The sequence below is a fragment of the Panthera leo genome, chromosome E2 (genome assembly GCF_018350215.1).
Source record: "Panthera leo isolate Ple1 chromosome E2, P.leo_Ple1_pat1.1, whole genome shotgun sequence".
Lineage (NCBI taxonomy): Eukaryota > Metazoa > Chordata > Mammalia > Carnivora > Felidae > Panthera > Panthera leo.
In genome coordinates, this window is record NC_056693.1 from 33426798 (window position 1) to 33449222 (window position 22425).

The 22425-nt window shown below is 42.5% G+C and overlaps 1 protein-coding gene across 3 annotated transcripts; it reads left to right on the forward strand.

The window, feature by feature from the left end:
- The first annotated feature begins 2 nt into the window (after positions 1 to 2).
- On the forward strand, positions 3 to 22004 carry OGFOD1 (2-oxoglutarate and iron dependent oxygenase domain containing 1). Of its 3 annotated transcripts, none has more exons than XM_042918550.1 (13): positions 3 to 73; positions 2041 to 2186; positions 6004 to 6050; positions 8929 to 9029; positions 12530 to 12646; positions 13225 to 13316; positions 13525 to 13653; positions 13934 to 14047; positions 15480 to 15559; positions 15827 to 16140; positions 20476 to 20598; positions 21098 to 21156; positions 21651 to 22004. In XM_042918550.1, exons 1-13 carry the CDS (start codon positions 46 to 48, stop codon positions 21810 to 21812), a joined length of 1512 nt encoding a protein of 503 aa, XP_042774484.1. In that variant the 5' UTR covers positions 3 to 45; the 3' UTR covers positions 21813 to 22004. The 3 variants fall into 3 exon arrangements, with proteins under 3 accessions (XP_042774484.1, XP_042774483.1, XP_042774486.1); XM_042918549.1 differs by lacking the exon at positions 3 to 73 and adding an exon at positions 156 to 382; XM_042918552.1 differs by lacking the exons at positions 3 to 73; positions 6004 to 6050 and having other exon boundaries at positions 2055 to 2186.
- The last annotated feature ends 421 nt before the right edge of the window (positions 22005 to 22425 follow it).

Below are 22425 nucleotides of genomic sequence, written 5' to 3' on the forward strand. Positions count from 1 at the left end.
CGGTGGCTGGCCTAGCCCAGCACCACTGGGCCAATCGCTGATGAGATGACTGCAATATCTGGAGTTTCCATTGGTAAGTCAGGAATGGGCTCCTCCTCCTCTTACTTTCGCACTTCCTATTGGGCGGCGCTGGGAAACACGGGATAGGGGGCATTCTGGGAATTGCAGTCCGCCCAGGAAAGTATAGCTGCTTAATCAGTGTGGCGTGGGTCTGTAGCTTAAGAGAAGATGAATGGGAAACGGCCAGCTGAGCCGGGCCCCGGCCGTGCGGGGAAAAAGGGAAAGAAGGAGGTGATAGCGGAGTTTTCGGATGCTGTCACGGAAGAAACCTTGAAAAAGCAGGTGTCTGAGGCCTGGAGCCGCAGGACGCCGTTCCGTCACGGTAACCGAGTGCTGTGAAGGGGGAGCTGCCGCGCGGGGTCTGGGGGCCTCTGAAAGTCCTGCCACTCGAGCCGAGCCCTGGGCAGCGGGGCCACAAGGGAAGAGTCTCTTGGAGACAGTATGACTTTGGCCACCTCTGACTCTCCTGCTATCCTCTATCATCCCAAGTTCGGTTCGGATTTAGAAATCTGAGAAGAGGAAGAAACGTAGGCCCGAGAGTTTTGGGAAGCAGAGGGCATGCAAGTTCGTAGTTCCTCCGAGGGCAATGATCGCTTATCCCAAAATAGCGTAGCCAGAGCATTTGTTGTGAGCTGCCAGTAGTTGGCACCTGCGCTTAATCGTTTTCACACGCCTATAGGTCGACTGCGTGACTTATGAAAGCAAACAAGTGTTGAGCAAGGGGAGGAACCCACCTTGAACGATTCCAGCCTCAGCCTCAGATACCACCTTAGGGGATAAGAATTCTGCTTAATGCATCATGCTTTCCCTTCTAGAGATTGCCATGAGTTTGCTTTCAGTTGTTAAGTACTTTAAAGAGGTGAGTCCTGGGTGTCTGGATGCACATAGAAAGGGATAGCTCTATACACGCAGGGACTTGTCAATATCCTAGGCTGTAGGATGGAAATAGGGATAGTGTCTACCACAGCTTGCTGAAGAGATGAAGTGAAGTCGTGCGTCTACAGCACCACTGTGTTTGGCACGTGGTCGGTCGTGGTGGTGGTGACTATTATTACAAGCAGTGGGTAAAATGTTGAGCTAGAAATCAAGGCATCGGAAAGTTATGCTTGATTAAAAAAAAAAAAAAAAAAAAAAAGAATGTTGTAACTTCCTCCAACAGTAACTTGGGGAAAGAAAAAGCAGGGTCAACGAAAAATCACCAGCCACTATTGTTATTGTCACTTTTTAAAAATGTATATATTTTGAGAGAGCAAGCACAAGTAGGAGAGGGGCAGAGAGAGAGAGAGAGAGAGAGAGAGAGAGAGAAAGAGAGAGAGAGTCCCAAGCAGGCTCAGCACTGTCCAGCGCAGAGCTGGACATGGGGTGGGATCCCACCAACTGTGGAGCCGAGCTGCTATTCTCATTTTTTTTTTTTAATTTGCTACTCTCATTTTAAGTGTGGGGGAAATCAGTAAAGAATCAAATATATTCAGTTCAATAGCTAATCTTTGAACTAAAACAGAAACGGAAACAAAAAAGCGGGTAGCCTGGGTGGCTCAGTGGGTTAAGCGTCAGATGTCGGCTCAGGTCATGATCTCGCAGTTTATGAGTTTGAGCCCCGCTTTGGGGTTGCTGCTGTAAGCACAGAGCCCTCTTTGGATTCTCTGTCCCGCTCTCTTTCTGCCTCTCCACTGCTCACTCTCAATCAAAAATAAGTAAACATTTTTTTAAAACTCAAAAAGGAGTACGAACCTTAATTTAGTGATATCACCTGTACTCCTTTTAAGAATTAGTATTTTAAGAACAATATTTTTTAAAAGTAGCATTGAATGCGTAAAGAAAAAAGAGAGAGCTTATAATTCTTCCTCCAAATCTTAGACTTTACTTACTTGATTTCTGAGAATTCACAACCATTCCCTTTTGTATTCTTTCTGCTATACCACTTAGGGGTCAAAAATATAAAAGGAGAAAAAGCCACAAGTAATGTTTTCCTTCCAACAGAGGCCATTGTCATGGACATGGAACCCTTTCTTCACTGCGTGATCCCAGACTTCATCCAAAGCCAAAACTTTTTGGAAGGGCTTCAGAAGGAACTTTTGAACTTGGACTTCCATGAAAAGTATAACGATTTATATAAGTTCCAGCAGGTATTTATGTCCCTTTCACTCTTCCACTTCAGAAATTAATTGACCACAAAGCCATTCATTACCTTTGGACTTGAAGTTTTAGATTGGGTTTGCCTTGGAGGGTCCTTGCCTTGACATTGTAAGAAACATTCGTTGATTTCACATAAGCTTACCAAGTGTTAACAATGTATTAGGTGCTATAATTATTGCGTGGGACTCTCTGACAGTCTCTGCCCTGTAAGACTTCAAAATCTAAAATACAGTAGAAGTGATAACGATGGCAACAGATAGTCAAGAAATACAGTAAGCCAGTAAGTTAAGTACATTATAAACAAAGGGGATCAGGTACATTTTGGGGATTGATATGCTAAAGAGAACTGTATGTTGGAAAATAATAACCATTTAAATTTTTGAGTTCATGTCTTTATTTTAGGTGGCATGATGTATTGCAGCATGTTGCTCACTGCAGAATGTCCAAGGAGAGTTAGGTCTATTCCTTTTTTGGTGGACGGTTTAGTTTGGCAGGAAAGACCATGTCAAACTCATGGCTGGATTTTCTACTCTTAGAAGACGGGGCCTAGTCTAGGTATGGAAATCTAGATCATTGGTTTCCCCAGTTTTGGGGGGAATATCTTTTTAGTACATGGTGTACATCACTCTTAGAAATCCTTTATAAAACTTCATGGACATCAACCCTCAAGAATCACAGGATAAAATGAAAAAGATGAAGACCTATTTTGTTTTCTTTGCATTTACCCTTTGATTCCTCTTTATCTGGGATAAGAAAGTAAATAACAGGATTTCTGTCTCTTTTATTCTTTTGCACTAGAGCTGATTGTGTCCCCCAGTATGTCTATCTTTGGGCCTTACACATATGATTGAATTAACCACATGATAAAATACACAATGTAACTCTTAATAATTCAGGAAATCCAGTTAATATTAAGCTTTTATCCTTAGTAAAGTTACATAGGTTAATTAAAACCACAATGATCTGCCTTTGTAATTATATCAACTTCAATAACAATAAATCTCTGTTAGACTTAGGGCCATATGCATCTCTGATTACTAAAATTGAGAAATAAAGCTGGTTTTTACTTAATGCAGTTTGGTGGATGAAAATACTTCTAACTGTAAAGTCAGTGAGTGGGAAAATAATAAAAAGGGCCCTGGGTAATGAGGAGGGGAATAAAAGATAACTTTAGATCACATGGGTGTTTGATGGAACTCTACTGGGCTGTGAATAATATTTACTTATGCTCACTTTGGGACTGAACTTCTTCATCCTAAGACAGTAAATATAAAACCTGCTTTCAGTCTTCTGTCCCTTCAGACTTTGTATCCCCTTTGCTTGTGCTATGAATTGCCTTAATTGAGTCTATGATACCTTCCAGCCTTCCGAACAGTATGTCATTAAGAGTTGCCTGATATTCTGTATATTTCAGAACAAACATTATTGAGTGCATGCTTTATGCCATGCTAAGTACTTTATTAATTCATTAAATCCTCAGTCCTATGAAGGAGGTACATTACTATTCCTCTTTTACAGATGAGGGGACTACATCAGTTTTTCCTTCTCTTCCGGATCGTTCCCTTTGACATATAAAAGAAAGATGTTAAGAAAAAAGTGCTCTTGACCTGACTTTGCCCTTCAACCACCACCCTAGTCCTCTGCTCCTCTTTTTTTTTTTTTTTTTAATTTTTTAGAGAGAATCTCAAACAGGCTCCATGCTCAGTGCAGAGGCCAGCATGGGGCTCGATCCCTTGACCCTGGGATCATGACCTGAGCCTAAATCAAGAGTTGGACGAGTGAGCCACACAGGCGCCCCTCTCTGCTCCTCTTGACAGTAGAGTTCCTTAGAAGTTGTCTGTACTTTTCTTAAATATGTCTTCTCCCATTCTCTGTTAAGCCCACTTTTCTTCAGCCTTTCACCTACAACTCCACTGCAGCTGCACTTGTCAAGCTCACTCTCGACTTCTTCTACGTTAGTAAATCCAGTCAGTCATCAGTTTTGAGGCCTCATTTTACTCCACCTCCCAGCAGCACTGGAGCTACTATGTTACTCCTTTCTCCTGGAGACATTTTCACTCTACTGTCCGGATGCCTTGGGGCTTCCTGCTACCTCCCTGGCAAGTCCTTGGTTTCTTTTGGTAGGCTTTCCTTTTGTACCTGACTTCTCAATGATGGAGTACTTTAGGGCTTTGCCCTTGGGCCATTTCCAGGGAGACCCTCGCTTTGCCTCTACTCTTGGGTATCTGTTCAGTGTCTCACACCTAAGTCCAAAACTAAACTCCTGATCTTCTCCCCCTAAATCTGCTCCACCTGTGATTTTACCCATCCCAGTTAATGGCAACTCGATCTTTCCAAGGGACCAGGCTTAAAAAACCTTAAGGTCCTCTCTCCCCTCATACCCAGTGTGTCAGGAAATTCTGCAGGCTCTATCTTCAAAACCTATCCAGAAAAACCCACTTCTTTCCATTCCAGTGCCAACAGCCAGCACCTGGCCCAAGCCATCTTTGTCTCTCATCAGGATTATTCTATCAGTCTATTAACCAGTCTCCCTGCTTTTACCCTTGCCCAGCTCCACTGTCATAGCCGTTGTGTTATTTTAAAACAACAGTGGACCCAAAAGAATTGAAGACACGTTCACATAAAACTAGTACACAAATGATCATAGCAGCATTATTCGGAATATCCAAAAAGTGGAATCAACCCAAATGTCCATCACCTGACAAATGGACAAACGAGTGTGGTCTGTCTGCACAATGGAATATTATTCAGCCAGAAAAAGGTATGACGTAGTAATGCTGCTGTAACATGGAGGAGAGGAGGAGACTTGGAAATGTGCTGAGAGAAGCCAGCCACGCAAGGCCACAGACTGTAGGATTCCGTCCATATGGAATGTCCAGAATAGGCAAATCCACATAGAGAGGCAGAATGTAGACTAGCAGTGGCCAGGAACTTGGGGGAGAAGGGTATGTGCAGTGACCACCTGATGGGTACGGGGTTTCTTTTTGAGGTGATGATAAATGTTCTGGAACCAACAGTGGTGGTTGCACAACATGGTGAGTAACCTAAAACCCACCGTATTACATACTTCCGGATGGTTAAGATGGTAAATTTTATGTTACATGAATTTTATCCCAATTTTTAGCAATTTAAGCAATTTAATCCCAATACTCCCTTGCTCAAAAATTCCCATGGTTCCTCATTTCTTTGTCAGAAAGCCAAAGTGCTTAGAACAGCTCTAAGGTGACCCCTTACCTCCTTGGCCTCATCTCCTACCACTCTCCCCTGTACTCTCTCTGCTCCAGCCACATAGTCTCCTTGGATTTCTTGACTAGGAAATGCTTCATACTCAGGACCTTGAATCCTCTGTGCCTAGGTATTCCCTTGGACTGTTTCCCAACCTCCTTCAAGGCTATGCATCCCTCAGCGAGGTCTAGCCTGGCCACCGTGTTTGTACTTGGAAGCCCTTCCCCATTTGAGCATGCCTACTCCCTCATACCCTGCTGGTTTTCCCCGCGCATTTGTCCCCTTCTTTCATACTGACCACTGTCTTTGTATGTTTATTGTCTGTCTCCCTCAAAAATAACATAAGCTCCACTGTCACAAGTGTTTAAGTATTTGTTGAATAAGTCACAGGGGGGTTAAGGAAGTCGCCCGAGTCGCAGAGCCGCCACGTGGAGAGACCATACATCAAACCCAGGCAGTCTGGCTTCAGGGCTGGGCTGTTACCCACAATGCTATGCCACCAGGGCACTCACTGAACTGCTTTCCTCTGTGTGTCTCATCTATGAAGGAAATCTTTTTTTTTTCCTCTTTTTTATGATCAAGTCTGATGATTTGAAGAAGAGAAGAGAGCCTCACATCTGTGCTTTAAGGTAAACAACTGGTGCTATTTGTCAGGTGCGGGAAGTATTATATAATATTATATCGCTTTTGTAGAGGAGGAAACAGACTGAGAGATGAAGTAAGTTCTTCAAGGCTTCCTAGATGAAAACTGAGGGAGCTCAGACACAAGCTCAAATCAGTCTGATTCCAGGGCCCAGTTTCTCAATGATAAAATGTTCAACCTTGTTAGTAATCAAGGAGACAACTGCAGGAAGCATTTTTCACCTATTAAGTTGGCAAATATTCAAAACCCCAGTGTTGACAGTCGTTTAGACCCCTTTATGCACTGCTGCCGACTTTCTTAGATGATGGTTTTGAAAGATGTATCAAAACCCTAAAAATTATGCTTATTATTTTGTAGTGTAAGTCCACTTGTGAGAACTTATCCCAAGAAAATAATTAAGGATGAGCTCAAAAATTCCATAGAAGATTATGTGTTGTAATGTTGTTTAAAATAATGAAAAACTATATACAAATTAAATGGCCATGCACTGAGATTTACATAGTTAATGGCACAAATGTAAAGTGGAAAACTCTACAGCTGTTGGCTATGACATATGTGAATTTTAACATGCGAGTATGATAAAGTTAAACCCTATTTCACCAATTCTAAGATACATTTTCTTTTTTCCCATTTTAGCACTGCTGAGATCCAGTGTCTCACTAATTACAATGGTGTCCTAGTTTAATTGGCAACATTTTTTTAAGTGAAATGTAAAATAATACTACTTCTTACAGACAAAGGCATATTAGAGTCAATGAAATACACTTGTCAAAAGAAAAGATGTTAAAACAATACACAAAGTGTGAATGATTTTAAGAAAGATATCTATTTGGCTATGTGTATACCAACGGAACGGCAGAAGAATGGGATGTTTATTTAAATCTGGCTAGTAGGATTTCAGATTTTTTTTTAACAGTTTTTTTTTTTTTTACTTCTGGAGTGTTTTTTCCCCAAGTTTTGCTACAATAAACACATGTTATTTTGGGGGGGGGGGTTGTTTTGTTTTTTAAGTTTATTTGAGAGAGAGTGCATGTGCACATGAGTTGGGGAGGGGCAGAGAGAGAGGGAAAGAGGATCCCAGGTAGGCTCCATGCTGTCAGCAGTGAGGTGGGGGGAGAGCCCAACATGGAGCTCGAACCATGAGATTATGACCTGAGCCAAAATCAAGAGTCAAGGACACTTAACAAGCGCCCCTTAGCACGTGTTACTTTGTAATAACTTTGTCATCTGTACAGAATTTCTATATATGATGGCAGTCTGCACAGATTGTTATTTCTTCCAAATCCTGAACTATTGCTTATGTATTAATTGTAACTCATAACATTTCATATTTATTTAGACCTTTCGTTGTTCCAAAGAGAGGTGATCGTGCTTTAAGGCATTATTATCTCATTAGTTCACAGCACGCCTCTGGTAAGCATTTCCTATGGGACCAAGGTTCCATTCTATACACACAGGGTAACAGCTGGATAGTGTGTGAGAGACGGCAGTCCTTGGTCTTTATAGAAAGGTGACCTTTATCTTTCCCGGTTGGATTCTGCAATTTCTCTCTTAAATACAATTAACAAGTGAGAATAATGACAGAAAATAACCCTGTCCTCGTGACACCCTCACAGAGTGACTAGAGGAAGGGCTTTTTATGGAATAAACTTGAGGAAGCCAATGTTACCAGTAAAAGAAGGATTTAAGGCTTTGGTAATAGTTGTTTAAAGCATCAAGACTTTGCAGAAATGTTTGCCACCCACATCTCAAGCCTGGTTCAGCACTTTGCTCTGCTGGCTCATTCCATGTAATTCGCAACTGTTTTTAAAGTTATGTGGCACTTCTGGGTCAACTAACGTAGCACAGTAGTTTACAGAAATTTTTTGGTTTGGTAATGTATAGTGCAGAAGAGGTACTCAGTATTAAAATCTCAGATCAGCCTGAAGACTTGATATTTATGAATAGCACAATTGCATTTGGTGGGAATTTCAATTGTGTACATCTGGACTTAGAGGATCCCCAAAATATTGTCTGTGTGTGCAAAATGTGAACTAATGTAAATCCTTTCAAAATGATATAAATTCATCGAGATTAACAGAATTTCAAAGTTGATCAGCTGAATGAGTTATAAATCGTATTAAAGAGATTTCTGTACAAAGAACCACATTAGGTGGTAAATGGAAATGGCATCTTTTCGTGGTATCCTGCTAGTATCAGAACCTCTATGAAAGGGACACCTGGGTGGCTTGGTTGGTTAAGCACCTAACTTTGGCTCAGGTCATGTTCTCACAGCTCGGGAGTTTGAGCCCTGTGTCAGGCTCTGCTGACAACTCAGAGCCTAGAGCCTGCTTCAGATTCTGTGTCTCTGTATCTCTGCCCCCTCCCATTCTCTCTTTCTCTCTCTGTCTCTCAAAAGTAAACATTAAAAAATAAATTAAAAAAAAGAACTTCTATGAAAGATTTTCCCAAGTGCCACATAGTTAGCATAATATAGACCGTTATTGCAACTTAAAGTTTTTAATCTACAACAGCGTCACCCAAGTGGTCATTAAACAGTGGAGCCGCTTTTAGTGCTGAAGAACATATCTAAAAATCAGTAACCTCGGAATGGAACATCAGTGCAATTAATTATGACAGAGGCCAAATCACTGCCATGATAGGGCATGCCATAAATTTAAAAGGAAGAAAACAGAGAAAACAGAGAAAAAAAGACTACAGTAGATAGATTAGCATTTATTTCTCTTTATTTCAGTTCCAAGTCCTAAACTGTGCAAGTTTAAAGTAAAGAATAAACTGCAGCCTCCAGGAAAAAGAAGTTGTGGCCTAGATCCAAATGGAGGCCTCACTGCAGCCTAACAAGTGATCTTTGTTTACATTTCTAGGAAAGTTCTGTTTGAAGATTTCCGGACTTGGCTTGCTGACATTTCCAAGATTGACCTGGAATCAACTATTGACATGTCCTGTGCTAAATATGAATTCTCTGGTAAGCAAGATAAAGCCCTTGACATCTGGAAGTCTTAAAGGCTTTAACTAACAGTGGCAAGAAGATAGCACCAGTGTGCCAGAATCCTGGGTTGCGTGTCCCCGCGTAGCGTTAGAATCTGCTCAGTAAGGAACACTTGACCGGCTCATGTACCGAAACGCCCACCTTCCTGGAAGGTATAATAAGTCAGGGGTTGTCTTTGGTGGAAATATGAAAACTGTTGACCATATTTTCCGGAAAATGCTGACATTGCACATGCACACCCGCTTTGTGTACAGTATCAGGAAACTCAGAGGTGATGTTGTAAACTCTACTCGTAGAACCACGTTCTTAAGGGAAAAAACCTCAATATAGAAGGATACAGCGTAAACCTTGACAGTCCCCTTCCCTTTCTTTTTGTCCCCCATCTCTTCAGAGGGATCCATTGTCACCAGTTCCCTTTGGGGGCATGTAAATGTCTTTTTGAAAACATGTTTGGTTTTTTTGTCTACAAGAAAAAGTATTTTGTTTTGTGTTCCTGAGTCCAGTTTTGATTTGGGTTTACTCTCACACAATATAAAGTATAATTGGGGGAAGTATAAATTGGTAGCAACTTTTTGAGGGTAACTGAGTGGTACACAGGAAGAGTCCTATCATACGCCCTTTTTAAAAAAAAAAAAAAAACTTTTTCTTTTCAATTGAAATAACTTCAAACTTCTAGAAAAGTGGCAAGCATAGTACAAATAACGTATTTCCTGTTGGACTTGGTTGCCGTTCTGCCCCATGACCCCCAACTGATTCCTACAACAAGGACATTCTCCTGTATGATAATGATAAACCATCAAAATCAGGAAGTTGAGATTAATACATGATTCCCATCTAATCCTCAGGCTCCATTCAAGTTCTATTATTTGGTCCTTGATTGCAAAAGGATCTAGGGGCGCCTGGGTGGCTCAGTCGCTTGAAGTGGCCGACTTGGGCTCAGGTCATGATCTCACAGTTCGTGAGTTCAAGCCCCGCATCAGGCTCTCTGCTGTCACCCGGAGCCTGCTACAGATCCTCTGTCCCCCTGTCTCTCTCTGCACCTCCCATGCTCGCTCCCTCTCAAAAATAAATAAACAAAAAATAAATAAAATACATGTTCAAAGGATCCCGTCCAGGATTGCACCGTGCATGTAGTTGTCATGCCTGTTTGGACTCCCTCAGTCTTTCCTTGACTTTCATTGTCTTAATGCTTCTGAAGGTTTACAGAGGAGTCATTTTGTAAAACTTCCCTCAGTTTGAGTTTGTCTGATGCTTCCTCATGATTAGATTCAAGCCGTGTGTTTTTGGTAGGAATATTACAAAATTAATTATGTGGGGTTGTTTTGTTTGTTTTTTTTTTACTGCATCTTCTCAAGTGGTATGTGGTTTCTGTGTGTCATAGTCTAGTGATACTAACTCTGATTACTTAATTAAGGTGGTGGCTAATGTCAGGTTTTTCTTTTTTTTTTTTTTTAATTAAAAAAATTTTTTTAATGTTTGTTTATTTTTGAGAGAGACAGAGCACAAGTGGGGAAGGGGCAGAGAGAGGGAGACATGGAATCCGAAGCAGGCTCCAGGCTCTGAGCCGTCAGCATGGATCCCAACACGGGGCTCAAACCCACAAACCACAAGATCATGACCTGAGCCAAAGTTGGACACTTAACCGACTGAGCCACCCAGGTGCCCCAGCATCCTCTGATATTTCTTGCTAGTTGCCAAACAGGGATATTTTTCAATAAAAAATCATTTCTTTTACATTTATTAGTTATTCTACTGTAAAGGAAACATTCCCCTTTTCCCATTTATTTATTCATGTATTTATGTCGGTGTGGATTTATGGATTACTGATTATGTAATGGGCTATAAGCAGTTGCTGTCATTATACTGATGCTCATATTGTCCCTGATTTGATCAAGGGGAGCCCCTTTAAACTGACTTCAGGTCCTTTTGATGTGTCCCCATCATTCTTAATATATCTTACTTTCTAGCAAAACAAGATTTTCCAGGCTTATCTTACATTTCCCCTGCTCTAGATCCAGAGTTGGCCATTCTTCCAAAGAACCCTAGTTCCTTTTAGTGAAGAATGATGCTTAAAAATCAAGATCTGGGTGGCTCAGTCGGTTAAGCATCTGACTTCAGCTCAGGTCATGATCTCACGGTTCGCGAGTTGGAGCTCCACATCTACTACTGTCAGTGCAGAGCCCACTTCAGATCCTCTGTCTCCCTCTCTCTCTACCTCTCTCTCTCTCAAAAATAAATGAACATTAAAAAAGAAAAAAATCAAGGGGTGCTTGGGTGGCTCAGTCAGCTGAGCGTCCAACTTTGGCTCAGGTCGTGATCTCACAGCTTGTGAGTTCGAGCCCCGCATTGGGCTCTGTGCTGACAGCTCAGAGCCTGGAGCCTGCTTCAGATTCTGCGTCTCCCTCTCTCTCTGCCCCTAACCCACTCGCATTCTGTCTCTGTCTCTCTCAAAAATAAATAAACATTAAAAAAATTTTTTTGTTTAAATCAAGATCTGGACTGTAGGTGTTTTTGCTGTTAGGGTGTCACCGCTCCCAGGCCTTTCAGTGGAAAAGAGGCAGCAAACACATATGCACATATACACACACACATGTGCACACACGTGCATTTACACTTTTGTGTGTTTCAACATGTAGAAATATGTAGATATCTAAATATCTATATAAACATCTACACATATAGGAAGCTTAATTCATGTTGATTCCTGCAGTTGTAATTCAACACTTTAGGTTTATCCCAGATTTTGCCATTTCCGTATTTGTAATTTCCTACCTCAGCAGTAAGAACCATGGCTTCCATTATCTTCAATAGATTTCTTCATCAATCGATCATGATCCCTCCATGTGTGAACAGCCTCAGTTCACCATAGCATGCCTTCCCTCCCCTGCCCTACACAGATGCCTGCCTTGTTCAGTTCCACCAAATGGCCCTTAGAAGTTTTAGCTCAAGAAATAAATGGGAATCAGTACCAAAAGGTCTGTGTACAGTGATGTTCATTAAGGCAAATGGAGACAACTTAATTAACGAGTGGAAGATTAAAGGGGAAGGAAGATAATTCATAATCCATATGGTATACTACATGGCCATTAAAAAGCATGACAGGTGTGTATACTGATGTGGACACTTACCATGTAATCAAAAGGCCACAAAATGACCACTGTAGGATACTGTTTTTTTAAAAGCAAATGTATGTAGGAAAAATACTGGAAGAATATATGCAAAAATACTGTTAGTGATTCTCTCTGGGGTCTGTCCCTATATGTGCCCTTCAGTGCTTTTGGAGTCCCCCGTGTTGCCCGTTTTATGTCTCCAATTATAAACCAGGAGAATAAGTGTCATTTTACAGCTGGAGGAGTTCACATTACAGATGAGTATCAAATGGACTGATACTAAATGCTGGATCCAGTCAGCTCCAGCTGCTCCTGGAGCTGCTCCTTGCGGTGCGGGACGTTAAAGTGTGCGTTGCACTATTGCAGATGCCCTCCTCTGCCACGACGACGAGCTGGAAGGGCGCCGGATCGCCTTCATTCTTTACCTGGTTCCTCCCTGGGACAGGAGTTTGGGGGGCACCCTGGACCTGTACGACGTTGATGGTAAGACAAGTGCATGCTCCTCGGCACTAGCCACTTCTGAGTTCTTACATACAACATGTGTACTCATCTAAGGAGGCGGAAGCCATTCAGTGGGGTGACAACCGCAGGGGAAGGGATGTCGGCCCTGACAGCTGCCTCTGAGTTGTGCTTCGAGTCGTCATTACTCCAGAGATAGAGTCCATTAACAGGACTCGGCAGACCCTACTTCTGAATACTGACCGCGGAAAGGTAGAGTGCGTGTACATTCGCCTGGCACCGTCGGTCTGCCAGGGCGAATCCATCTGACAGGAAGCCAGGGCTGTTTTCTAAGGACCAACACCAGATGTTGACTCTGGAAAACTTTCCGAATTTATTCCAGCTCTCATCAATAATAGAGGGATGGCGTAGTGAGAACAGATATCACCCAGCAAAACCAGCAAGTATGAGGGAGACAGATGGAAGGGGGTGGTGGTTTTGGATCTGCAGGGTACGTCTAGTTCCCCCTAGAAATCTGAGAATTGTCGGAGTGAAACAAGGCGGCCTGGAATTGGTTAACGATAACGAAACCACATTTGTGGGTGTTTTCTCTCCTGGTGCAGAACACTTTCAGCCGAAGCAGATTGTCAAGTCTCTTATCCCTTCGTGGAACACACTGGTTTTCTTTGAAGTGTCTCCAGTATCCTTTCACCAGGTAACAGTTGTAAACCACAAATACATAGAATGTAAGGATCATACTTTTTAGTTCCCCGTTAACAAAACGTGACAGCTTCCCGATGGACCCCTGTGGCCAGATGGTGCCCGCATCCGTTGTGATGGATCTGGAAGTCAGTGCACCCTGGCTGGTGACCTTCCCCCTTATCTGGTGTGTTCATTCATGTGCTGCTGGCCTTTCTTTTCAGGTGTCTGAAGTCCTGTCTGAAGAAAAGTCACGTTTGTCTATAAGCGGCTGGTTTCATGGTCCTTCACTGACCAGACCCCCCAACTACTTTGAACCACTTGTACCTCGGAGCCCGCACATCCCACAAGATGTAAGGATAAATGCCGGTTGTCGGGCCTCTTCTCTAGAAGCTGTAGCATGTCATTTGTTTTCCTGGTAATGAAACTAGACTTTACGTTTGCTCTTCCGCTCTTCTTGGATAAACTTTTGATAGTATCTTTTCTCAGGCAGAGTTTTCTGGCACTTTTATGTGTAACAAGGAGGAAATTATAGAGTGAGGATTTGCATATATTTTACTGTTATGAAATGACATAAGTGCAAAAGCAATAAGAACTGTGAACTCATATTTGGCATCTGCTCCTTCTTTTAAGCATGAAATTTTATATGATTGGATCAACGCTACTTATCTGGACATGGATTACCAAGTTCAAATTCAAGAAGAGTTTGAAGAAAGGTCCGAAATCCTCCTAAAGGAGTTCCTTAAGGTAAGCCAGCATATCCTGTCCAGTATATCTTGGGGACATCCTAACAAAATCTCACTGTTCTAACAACTTCTGCTTTTGTCTCTCTTCTTGGGTGGGTGCATAGGCATCATTAAAGGAGTTTTTTTGTTTTATTCTTGATTAGAATATTTTTATCACGCTCTTCTTCAAATAAAATATGGAAGCAGTACTAGCAGCCGACATAGGTAGCAGTTATATGCTTAGTGGGTTAAGAGTCCCTTGGGTGTTCCCCAGTTTTCTAAAATCTTAATGGTGCACACACACACACACACACACACACACACACACACACACAACTAGCCTCTAGGCTGAGAGGGAGTTGTATGTATTTTCCTTCCTATTCATTTGGTGAATATGGTTCACTATAAGCTCATTGCTTTTAGTAGAGAGATTATTAATTGGTCAACGCCTATTAACGAGCAATTGACAAGGATGAGGTAGCCCATTTCAGTGGCAAGGGAACTACATCAGAAGTCAGAAGGACTCTATGTTCATGTCCTGGCTCTATGGTTTTACTAACCCGAGCAAATCACTAAATCTCTCTGAGCTTCCATCTCATCATCAATTAAACTGCAATAGGACCTGCCTTGCTCGTCTTGAAGAGTTACTGTGAGGGCCACATGAGATCATGGATGCTGGTGTGGTGCTTCACAGTGATCCTGCTCCCCCCCCACGCGCAGTCCCAAGAGCTGTTCCTCCATGAGAAAGATAAAGGTTGAGACGCTACATTCTGTCTCTCTCTCTCTCTCTCTCTCAGAATTTTAAAGCTGACATTAGCATATTAAGGAATTTGAGAAGCATACTAAATAAACTTGTTTGACCCTATTTTACTGAGCTTACCTAAATCAGGCTTTGTGATCCTCGTTCCTGTTTTACAGCCGATAGGACTGCAGTGTTGAGAACATTCCTTGGGAAGCTACATTAAACAACTATAGAGAAAGCCTCTTGAGCATATTTCAACAGATTATTCAGCTTCTTGCTCTGTTCGTGGCTTACTATATTTATAAGGCTGATTAAATAAAAGTGAGGCCTGCAAGAGATTTTCGTTGTAATGACATTGGCTGTTTTGCAGCTTAATTTTTTTCCCCTCATAGGTTCTGGATTGAAGTCTGTATTGTGATCTTCATTTTATAAATGCAGGCGACTGAGATGTTGAGCAATTTGACATAAGACCTACAACTGCTAAAGGAGATCGTCCAGATTAACACTCGAATCTCTTGGCTAAAGCATGCTGATGATTTATCCAGTCTTTGTTCTGGCTTCACTGTATCAGGCCTGGGGTGGGGGGGTGAGTGTCGGCTGGCCCTTTTAGGAATCAGCCAGAATGATTCTGCAGAGCTGCTCCAGCTGCAAGACCAGGTGTGGGACTACAGGGAGAGTCCCTGACTGTTTTTTTTCTGTGCTCCTTTTCCAGCCTGAGAAGTTTGCAGAGGTCTGTGAGGCTTTGGAGAAAGGAGATGTGAAATGGAGCAGCCGAGGTCCCCCTAACAAAAGGTAGAACCAAGACATTTGCATTCAGCACCTGCCCGTTGGTCAGCCAGGCTCACCTCCGATAATAGGACATTGGCCCCGGTGGTGTTTCATCCCCACGGCCATCTGGTAGCAGGCCCCGAGAGAACCTCACTGTTAGAACAACTGGTGATTCAGTGAGCTATGCCAAGGTTTAGGCAGCGGGGTACAAAGCTAATGATCAGCTTTTATTCCATGCGTGATATTTACGTCTGTGGCTTCGATGAACAACTTGGCATCGCTGCTTTCCAGGTTTTATGAGAAAGCGGAGGAGAGCAAGCTTCCCAACATCCTGAAGGACTGCATGGAATTATTTCGCTCCGAGGCTCTGTTCTTGCTGCTCTCCAACTTCACAGGCCTGAAACTCCACTTCTTGGCCCCTTCAGAGGAAGATGAGGTGGAGGACAAAAAGGAGGGCGAAGGCACCTCTGCGGCTGATCACACTGAAGAAGGGACTAGCCATAGCTCCCCTGGGCCCCAGAGTCCTCAGACAGCCGTCAGCCACAGCAGCCAACAGAGCAGTGAACAGACAGACCCAGAGTCCGAGGAAAACGAAGCCAAGAGAGGTAAGCTGTCGAAATGATTTGTCCTTGTGTACCATTAAGCACTCACTAGTCAATCATTTATTCACCCAACAAATATTGCTTGCGCATCTGCTCTATGCTAGGCTTGTTTCAGGAACTGGAGGACAGAACAAACAAGGTCTCTGCTCTCCTAGAGCTAATATTCTAGTAGGAGAGGACAAAGATTAAACATGTACACGAACCACAAGGACACATCAAATAACGATAAGTGCCATGCGGAAAACTTTCGTAGGGTCACGTGTGAGGAACGACCGAGTGGCCTCTGAGGTGAATGGGCAGTTGGAAGAGCCTGTCTCAGAAGCTGCTATTTAAGCTCAGATTGGAATAACAAGGATCTATGGGAAGAACATTCTAGATAGGAGGAGCAGCTCATATGTTTTACTAGGCTAAAGATTTACGAACAGTGGACAGAAATAGGACTGGCTGTGCCCCAAACTGCTTTAAAACACAACATCATCAAGGAGAGGAAGGTGAGCAGCTTATGTCTGCTAAGGACCAATAGCAGGCTAAGAAAAACTTGTTTGCATTTGGGCACATGGACAGAGGAAATTATTATTAAAACTAAAGGAAGTCTAAGGGCGCCTGACTGGCTCAGTTGAAAGAGCATGCGATTCTTTTTTTTGTTTTGTTTTTAATGTTTATTTTTGAGAGAGAGAGAGACAGAGTGGGAGCAGGAAAGGGGCAGAGAGAGAGGGAGACACAGAATCCGAAGCAGGCTCCAGGCTCTGAGCCATCAGCACAGAGCCCGATGCGGGGCTCGAACCCACAAACTGCGAGATCATGACCTGAACCAAAGTCAGACGGCTAACCGACTGAGCCACCCAGGCACCCCAAGAGCATGCGACTCTTGATCTCAGGGTCCTGAGTTGGAGCCCCACGTTGGCTATGGAGATTACTTTAAAAAAATAAAAAATTTTAAAATTTTTTAAAAAAGTAGAGGAAGTCTTTCATCATCTACAAACAAGATGAAAAAGAGAAAAACATAGGAAATTTAAGAGGGAAGGCTTCTGTGGATTTGGTGACTGAGTAGTTACCAATTCAACATACATGTTTCAGTACCTACTAAACCAGTCGAGAAAATCTGTTTCCCAACTCCTCTCCTCAGTTTTACTCTCCCTGCTTCCGCTCTGATTTCTTGAGAAGGACCCCATGCAGCAAAGACGAGGGATCGCCATGGAAACAAACTCCAACACCCCCCCCCCCTGCACTGTGACAGGGAAACCACAAGCATTGTAATGCAGATTCTGTGGCCTCCCAAACGGACTAACCAGTTGCTTTTGTCACCACAGATACTTAGAACACCAGACCCAGGTAGCTTTTCCTGTACTGGTCAATACACAGCACTTTCTTTAATAATTTTTTTTAATGTTTTTTACTTTTGAGAGCGAGAGAGAGAGAGAGAGCAAGCAGGGGAAGGGCAGAGAAAGGGGTACACAGAATCCAAAGCAGGCTCCAGGCTCTGAACTGTCAGAGCCTGACATGGGGCTCCAACCCATGAACTGTGAGATCATGACCAGAGCTGAAGTCAGATACTTAAGTGACTGAGTCACTCAGGTGCCCCAAGATGGCCTTTCTTTAAGATAGAGGTTGGCTTTCCTTGATAATTGAAAGTGGCATCTATACTTGGACCCTAAAAGGAATCAGGTAAAGATCAGTGGAGCCTCAGGGGCTGTTTAAAAAGGTATTTGTTTGCCTCTATTCCTTTTGGTTTCATTTTTATGGGAACCTGCAGCTTAGGAAAAAAAAATCTATATAGGTGGCCAAAAGATGCTTTATTCTATTACCAAGCATCTACTGTTATGGAAGTCCCTGGACCAAAGCAGAGCAGGGAATACAAAAGGTAAACATGAAAAGTAACTGTTTGCAAAGTTTATCATCTTAAAAGGGTGGGGACCAAGCTATAAAGGAGCAGAGTTTTTATATTTTATTAAACTGGCCTAAGTTCAAATTAGAGGCTTTATAACTTTAGGATGTTAAACGTAACCCATGTGATAACCAAAGAAAATAGCCATAGAATATACATAAAAGGAAACAAGAAAGTAATTTAAATGTTTCAATGCCAAAAAACCAATTAAGTACAAAAGACAGGAATGCAGGAAATGGGGGACAAAAAGCTATAAGGCATTTAGAAAACAGGGGCACCTGGGTCGCTCAGTGGGTTGAGCGTCTCTTGATTTCAGCTCAGGTCATGATCCCAGGGTTATGGGATAAAGCCCCACATTGGGCTCCACACTGAGCATGAGCCTGCTTAAGATTCTCTCTACCTCTGCCCCTCTGCCACATGCTGTCTCTCTCTCTAAAATAAAAATATTTTAAAAATAGCAAAATGACAGAATTAATTCCCTCTTTATTAGTAATTATTATTTTTAAAAATTTGTTTTATTTATTCATATTGAGAGAGAAAGCACAAGCGAGGGAGGGGCACAGAGAAGGGGAGACAGAATCCCAAGCGGTGTCCGCACCATCAGAGCAGAGCCTGATGGAGCACTCGAAACTACAAACTGCGAGATTATGACCTGAGCTGAGATCAAGAGTCCGATGCTTAACAAACTATGCCACCTAGGCACCGCTCTATTAGTAATTACTTTAAATATAAATGACTATCAAAAGAAGGAGATTGACAAAACAGACAGGAACACATGATTCAACTATCTGCTGTCAGGGCGCCTCGGGGGCTAAGTCTGTTAAGCATCCAACTTCAGCTCAGGTCATGATCTTGAGGTTCATGAGTTTGATACCCACATGGGGCTCACTGCTGTCAGTGGAGCCCGCTTTGGGTCCTCTGTCCCCCTCTCTGCCCCTTCCCTGCTGTCTCTCAAAAATAAATAAACTTTTAAAAATGTTTAAAAAAAAAAAAAAAAGAATTTCTTTAAAAAAAAATACTGTCTGCTATCTACAAGGGACCTGCTTGAGATCCCAGAAGCAGAAAAAGATTGAAAATCAAAGGATGGAAAAAGATGTTCCATGCAAGTAGTAACCAAAAGAGAGCAGGGAGGAATGGCTATACTAATATCAAATAGACTTTATCTTTATTTTAGTTATTTATTTATTATTATTTTTTTTAATTTTAATGTTTATTTTTTATTTGTGTGAAAGAGAGAGAGCGAGCGGGGAAGGGACAGAGAGAAGGAGACACAGAATCTGAAGCAGGCTGCAGGCTGCAGGCTCCAAGCTGTCAGCACAGAGCCCGACGCGGGGCTCGAACCCACAAACTGCAAGATCATGACCTGAGCTGAAGTCGGATGCCCAACCGACTGAGCCACCCAGGCGCCCCTATCTTTATTTTATTTAAATTTTTAAGATATCATACAAAGTGTCTTCTCTGACCACAACAGGATGAAGTTAAAAAGAAATGAGCTATCAAGCCATGAAAAGATACAGAGGAACGTTAAGTGCTATTACTGAGTGAAAGAAGCCAGTCTGAAAAGGCTACTTATTGTATGATTCCAACTCTATGACATTCTGGAAAAGGCAGAACTAAGGAGAGAGTCAGATCAGTGGTTGGGAGGCACTAGGAGGAACGAAGGGATGAATTAGGTAGAGCACAGGGGGTTTTATGGCATTAAAACCAATTCTGTCCAATACTGTCATGATGGAGACTCGACATTACTCATTTATCAAGACCAATAGAATGTAGAGCACCAGGAGTGAACCCTAATGTAAACTATGGATTTTAGTTAATAATAATGTGTAGTATCAGCTTGTCAATTGTAACAAGTAAATCACACTGAGACAGGATGTTAATAAAGGAGAAACAGGAGGTAGGGCAATCTATTTTTTTTTATTTTTATTTTTTAATGTGTATGTTTGAGAGAGAGCAAGACAGAGCGTAAGCAGGGAAGGGGCAGAGAGAGAGGGAGACAGAATCCGAAGCAGGCTCCAGGCTCCGAGCTATCAGCACAGGGCCCAATGTGGGGCCCAAATCCACAAACCGTGAGATCACAAACTGAGCCGAAGTCGGACGCTTAACTGAGCCACCCAGGCACCCCTGCAGTCTGTTTAAAATTATAGTATTTATTCATGTTATAATTTTTTTTTTATTTTGGCAGCTAAATATTCTATCTGAAACTAACTGTAAAGAAAGAGAGCATCAACGTCCCCCCCGCCAACAGTCAGACATGGTACATTTCTGACAGTCACTGTTAAGGCTAGTTTGGTTCAGTAATAGATCAGAACAATAGGTCAGTAGGTCAGAAATAATTATGGGAATGATTTTGCTTTAGTGCTGGATCATTCCTGCTTACTATTCCCTCGCAATCTAGCAGTTGTATCAAGTTATTTTAAATTTTTTCTGGCCTTCCTATGGTTTTTTCTTAGACTCAAGTGTTCCCACATGCCAGGGGGAGTTGAGGCGTTGGAAGACTGGTCACTACACTTTGATCCATGACAACAGCAAGACTGAATTTGCCCTGGATTTACTTCTCTACTGTGGCTGTGAAGGTAAGAGTCAGGAAGTAACTTATGGAAATCAGTGAGCTGTTTCCATAAGAGGGGCAGTCTCTCCCGGTGATGCTCTCCACCTGACCCAATTCAGAAGTGATGTACCTTGGCCAGGATCACAGATCACAGAGGCACCCTGTTGGAAGGGATCTCGGGGGTCATGAACTTCAGTCTCCCCAACTCAAAGGATTTCTATCTGTGACTAAGGTATGGGGGATGTGGACCAAAACAGTTTCCCTCCAAGAACCCTCCCGCCCACTCAGATCTACATCTTTTATGTAATTTTCCTTCCAGGTGTATTTTACATTTAATTCTTAGTTTTCACTCCTTATTTGATGTTGGTTGAACAGTAAATTCCGTCTTATAAGCCATAGAGTTGGTTACCACTGAGGTCCCAGATCCCCCAGTCGTAGAGCAGCCTGGTATGGGCGATGTAAGTAGATGATGGAAGTCTTGTAGGAAAAGCTTTCTGAATGCTGGTTTGTCTTCCCTTTGTAAGGCTGGGAGCCAGAATATGGCGGCTTTACTTCCTACATTGCCAAAGGTGAAGATGAAGAGGTAAGTTGCTTCTGATAGCAAACTATCCTTCTTACTTCTTAAGGAAGCTTTCATTCTTCACACACCCAATTTTTATGACCTTCTGCCAGTGTCCTTAGCTGATAAATGCATGACGGTCTGCCTGGCACTGGTTCTGATTTCTAGTAGTAAGTACTCAGCAAGGAATAAAAATGCCAAAGGGTAATCACTAGGCATTTATTCTACCCTATTGAGAAATTCCATAGAAGTTAAGAGTTCCCATGAAATCTTTGGATACAGTAAGGAATAAACGCAGGAGGTAGAACCTTTCTGGGTATGTATGGGAATGGGGTCCGTTGGGAAATGCCTTGACAGCTAGAGCAACAGCGCCTCCTCATAAAGGATCTTTTAAAAGATCCCCTGTCACCAGTCTGAGTACATGATGTGAAAACCATCTGTTCCGTGGTGAATCGTTGAGGAAAAGAGTTGAGAACAAGTTCTGTGCTCTGATGTGACACTGTATTCACTTATTTCAGCTGCTAACAGTGAATCCGGAAAACAACTCTTTGGCACTGGTCTACAGAGACAGAGAGACTCTGAAATTTGTCAAGCATATTAACCACCGAAGCCTAGAACAAAAGAAAGCCTTCCCAAATAGAACAGGTTTCTGGGACTTCTCGTTTGTCTATTACGAATGACAGGGCTGAGCCAAGCTGAAGAAAAGAGACCCTTCCTCAGTACTGGGGAGTGCCGAAGAGCTAGGCATCACGCGGAGAGCTACAAGGTGGCCTGTGTGACCGTGTCTTCAAAACTGCGTGGTAGGACTCATCGTTATTGTATGCAATCTAGGCCTTAAGCTTGGAGCCAGGTATTTCTCTCTTGATAAAAAAAAAAAAAAAAAAAAAAAAAAGCTTTTTTGTCTTTTTTTTTTTTCACATTCAGTTTTCCATTTTCCATATGGACTTCCTTAGTGATTTTTAAAAAGCTTTTGTGTGTGGTAAAATACACACAACATAAAGTGTACCATTCTAACCATTTTTAAGTGTATACTTGAGTGACGTTAAGAATATTCACATGGTTGTGCAATTGTCACCACCACCCATCTCCAGAACTTTGCCATCTTCCCAGACTGAAACTGTCCCCACTAAAGAGTAACTCCCCGTCCCCCTTCCTAGCCCCTGACGGCCACCATGCCACTTTCAGTCTCTGTCTCCGTTCATACAAGTGGAACAATACAATATTTGTCCTTCTGCAACTGGCTCATTTCACCTAGCATAAAGTCTTCGAGGTTCATCCATGTTTCCAGTGAGT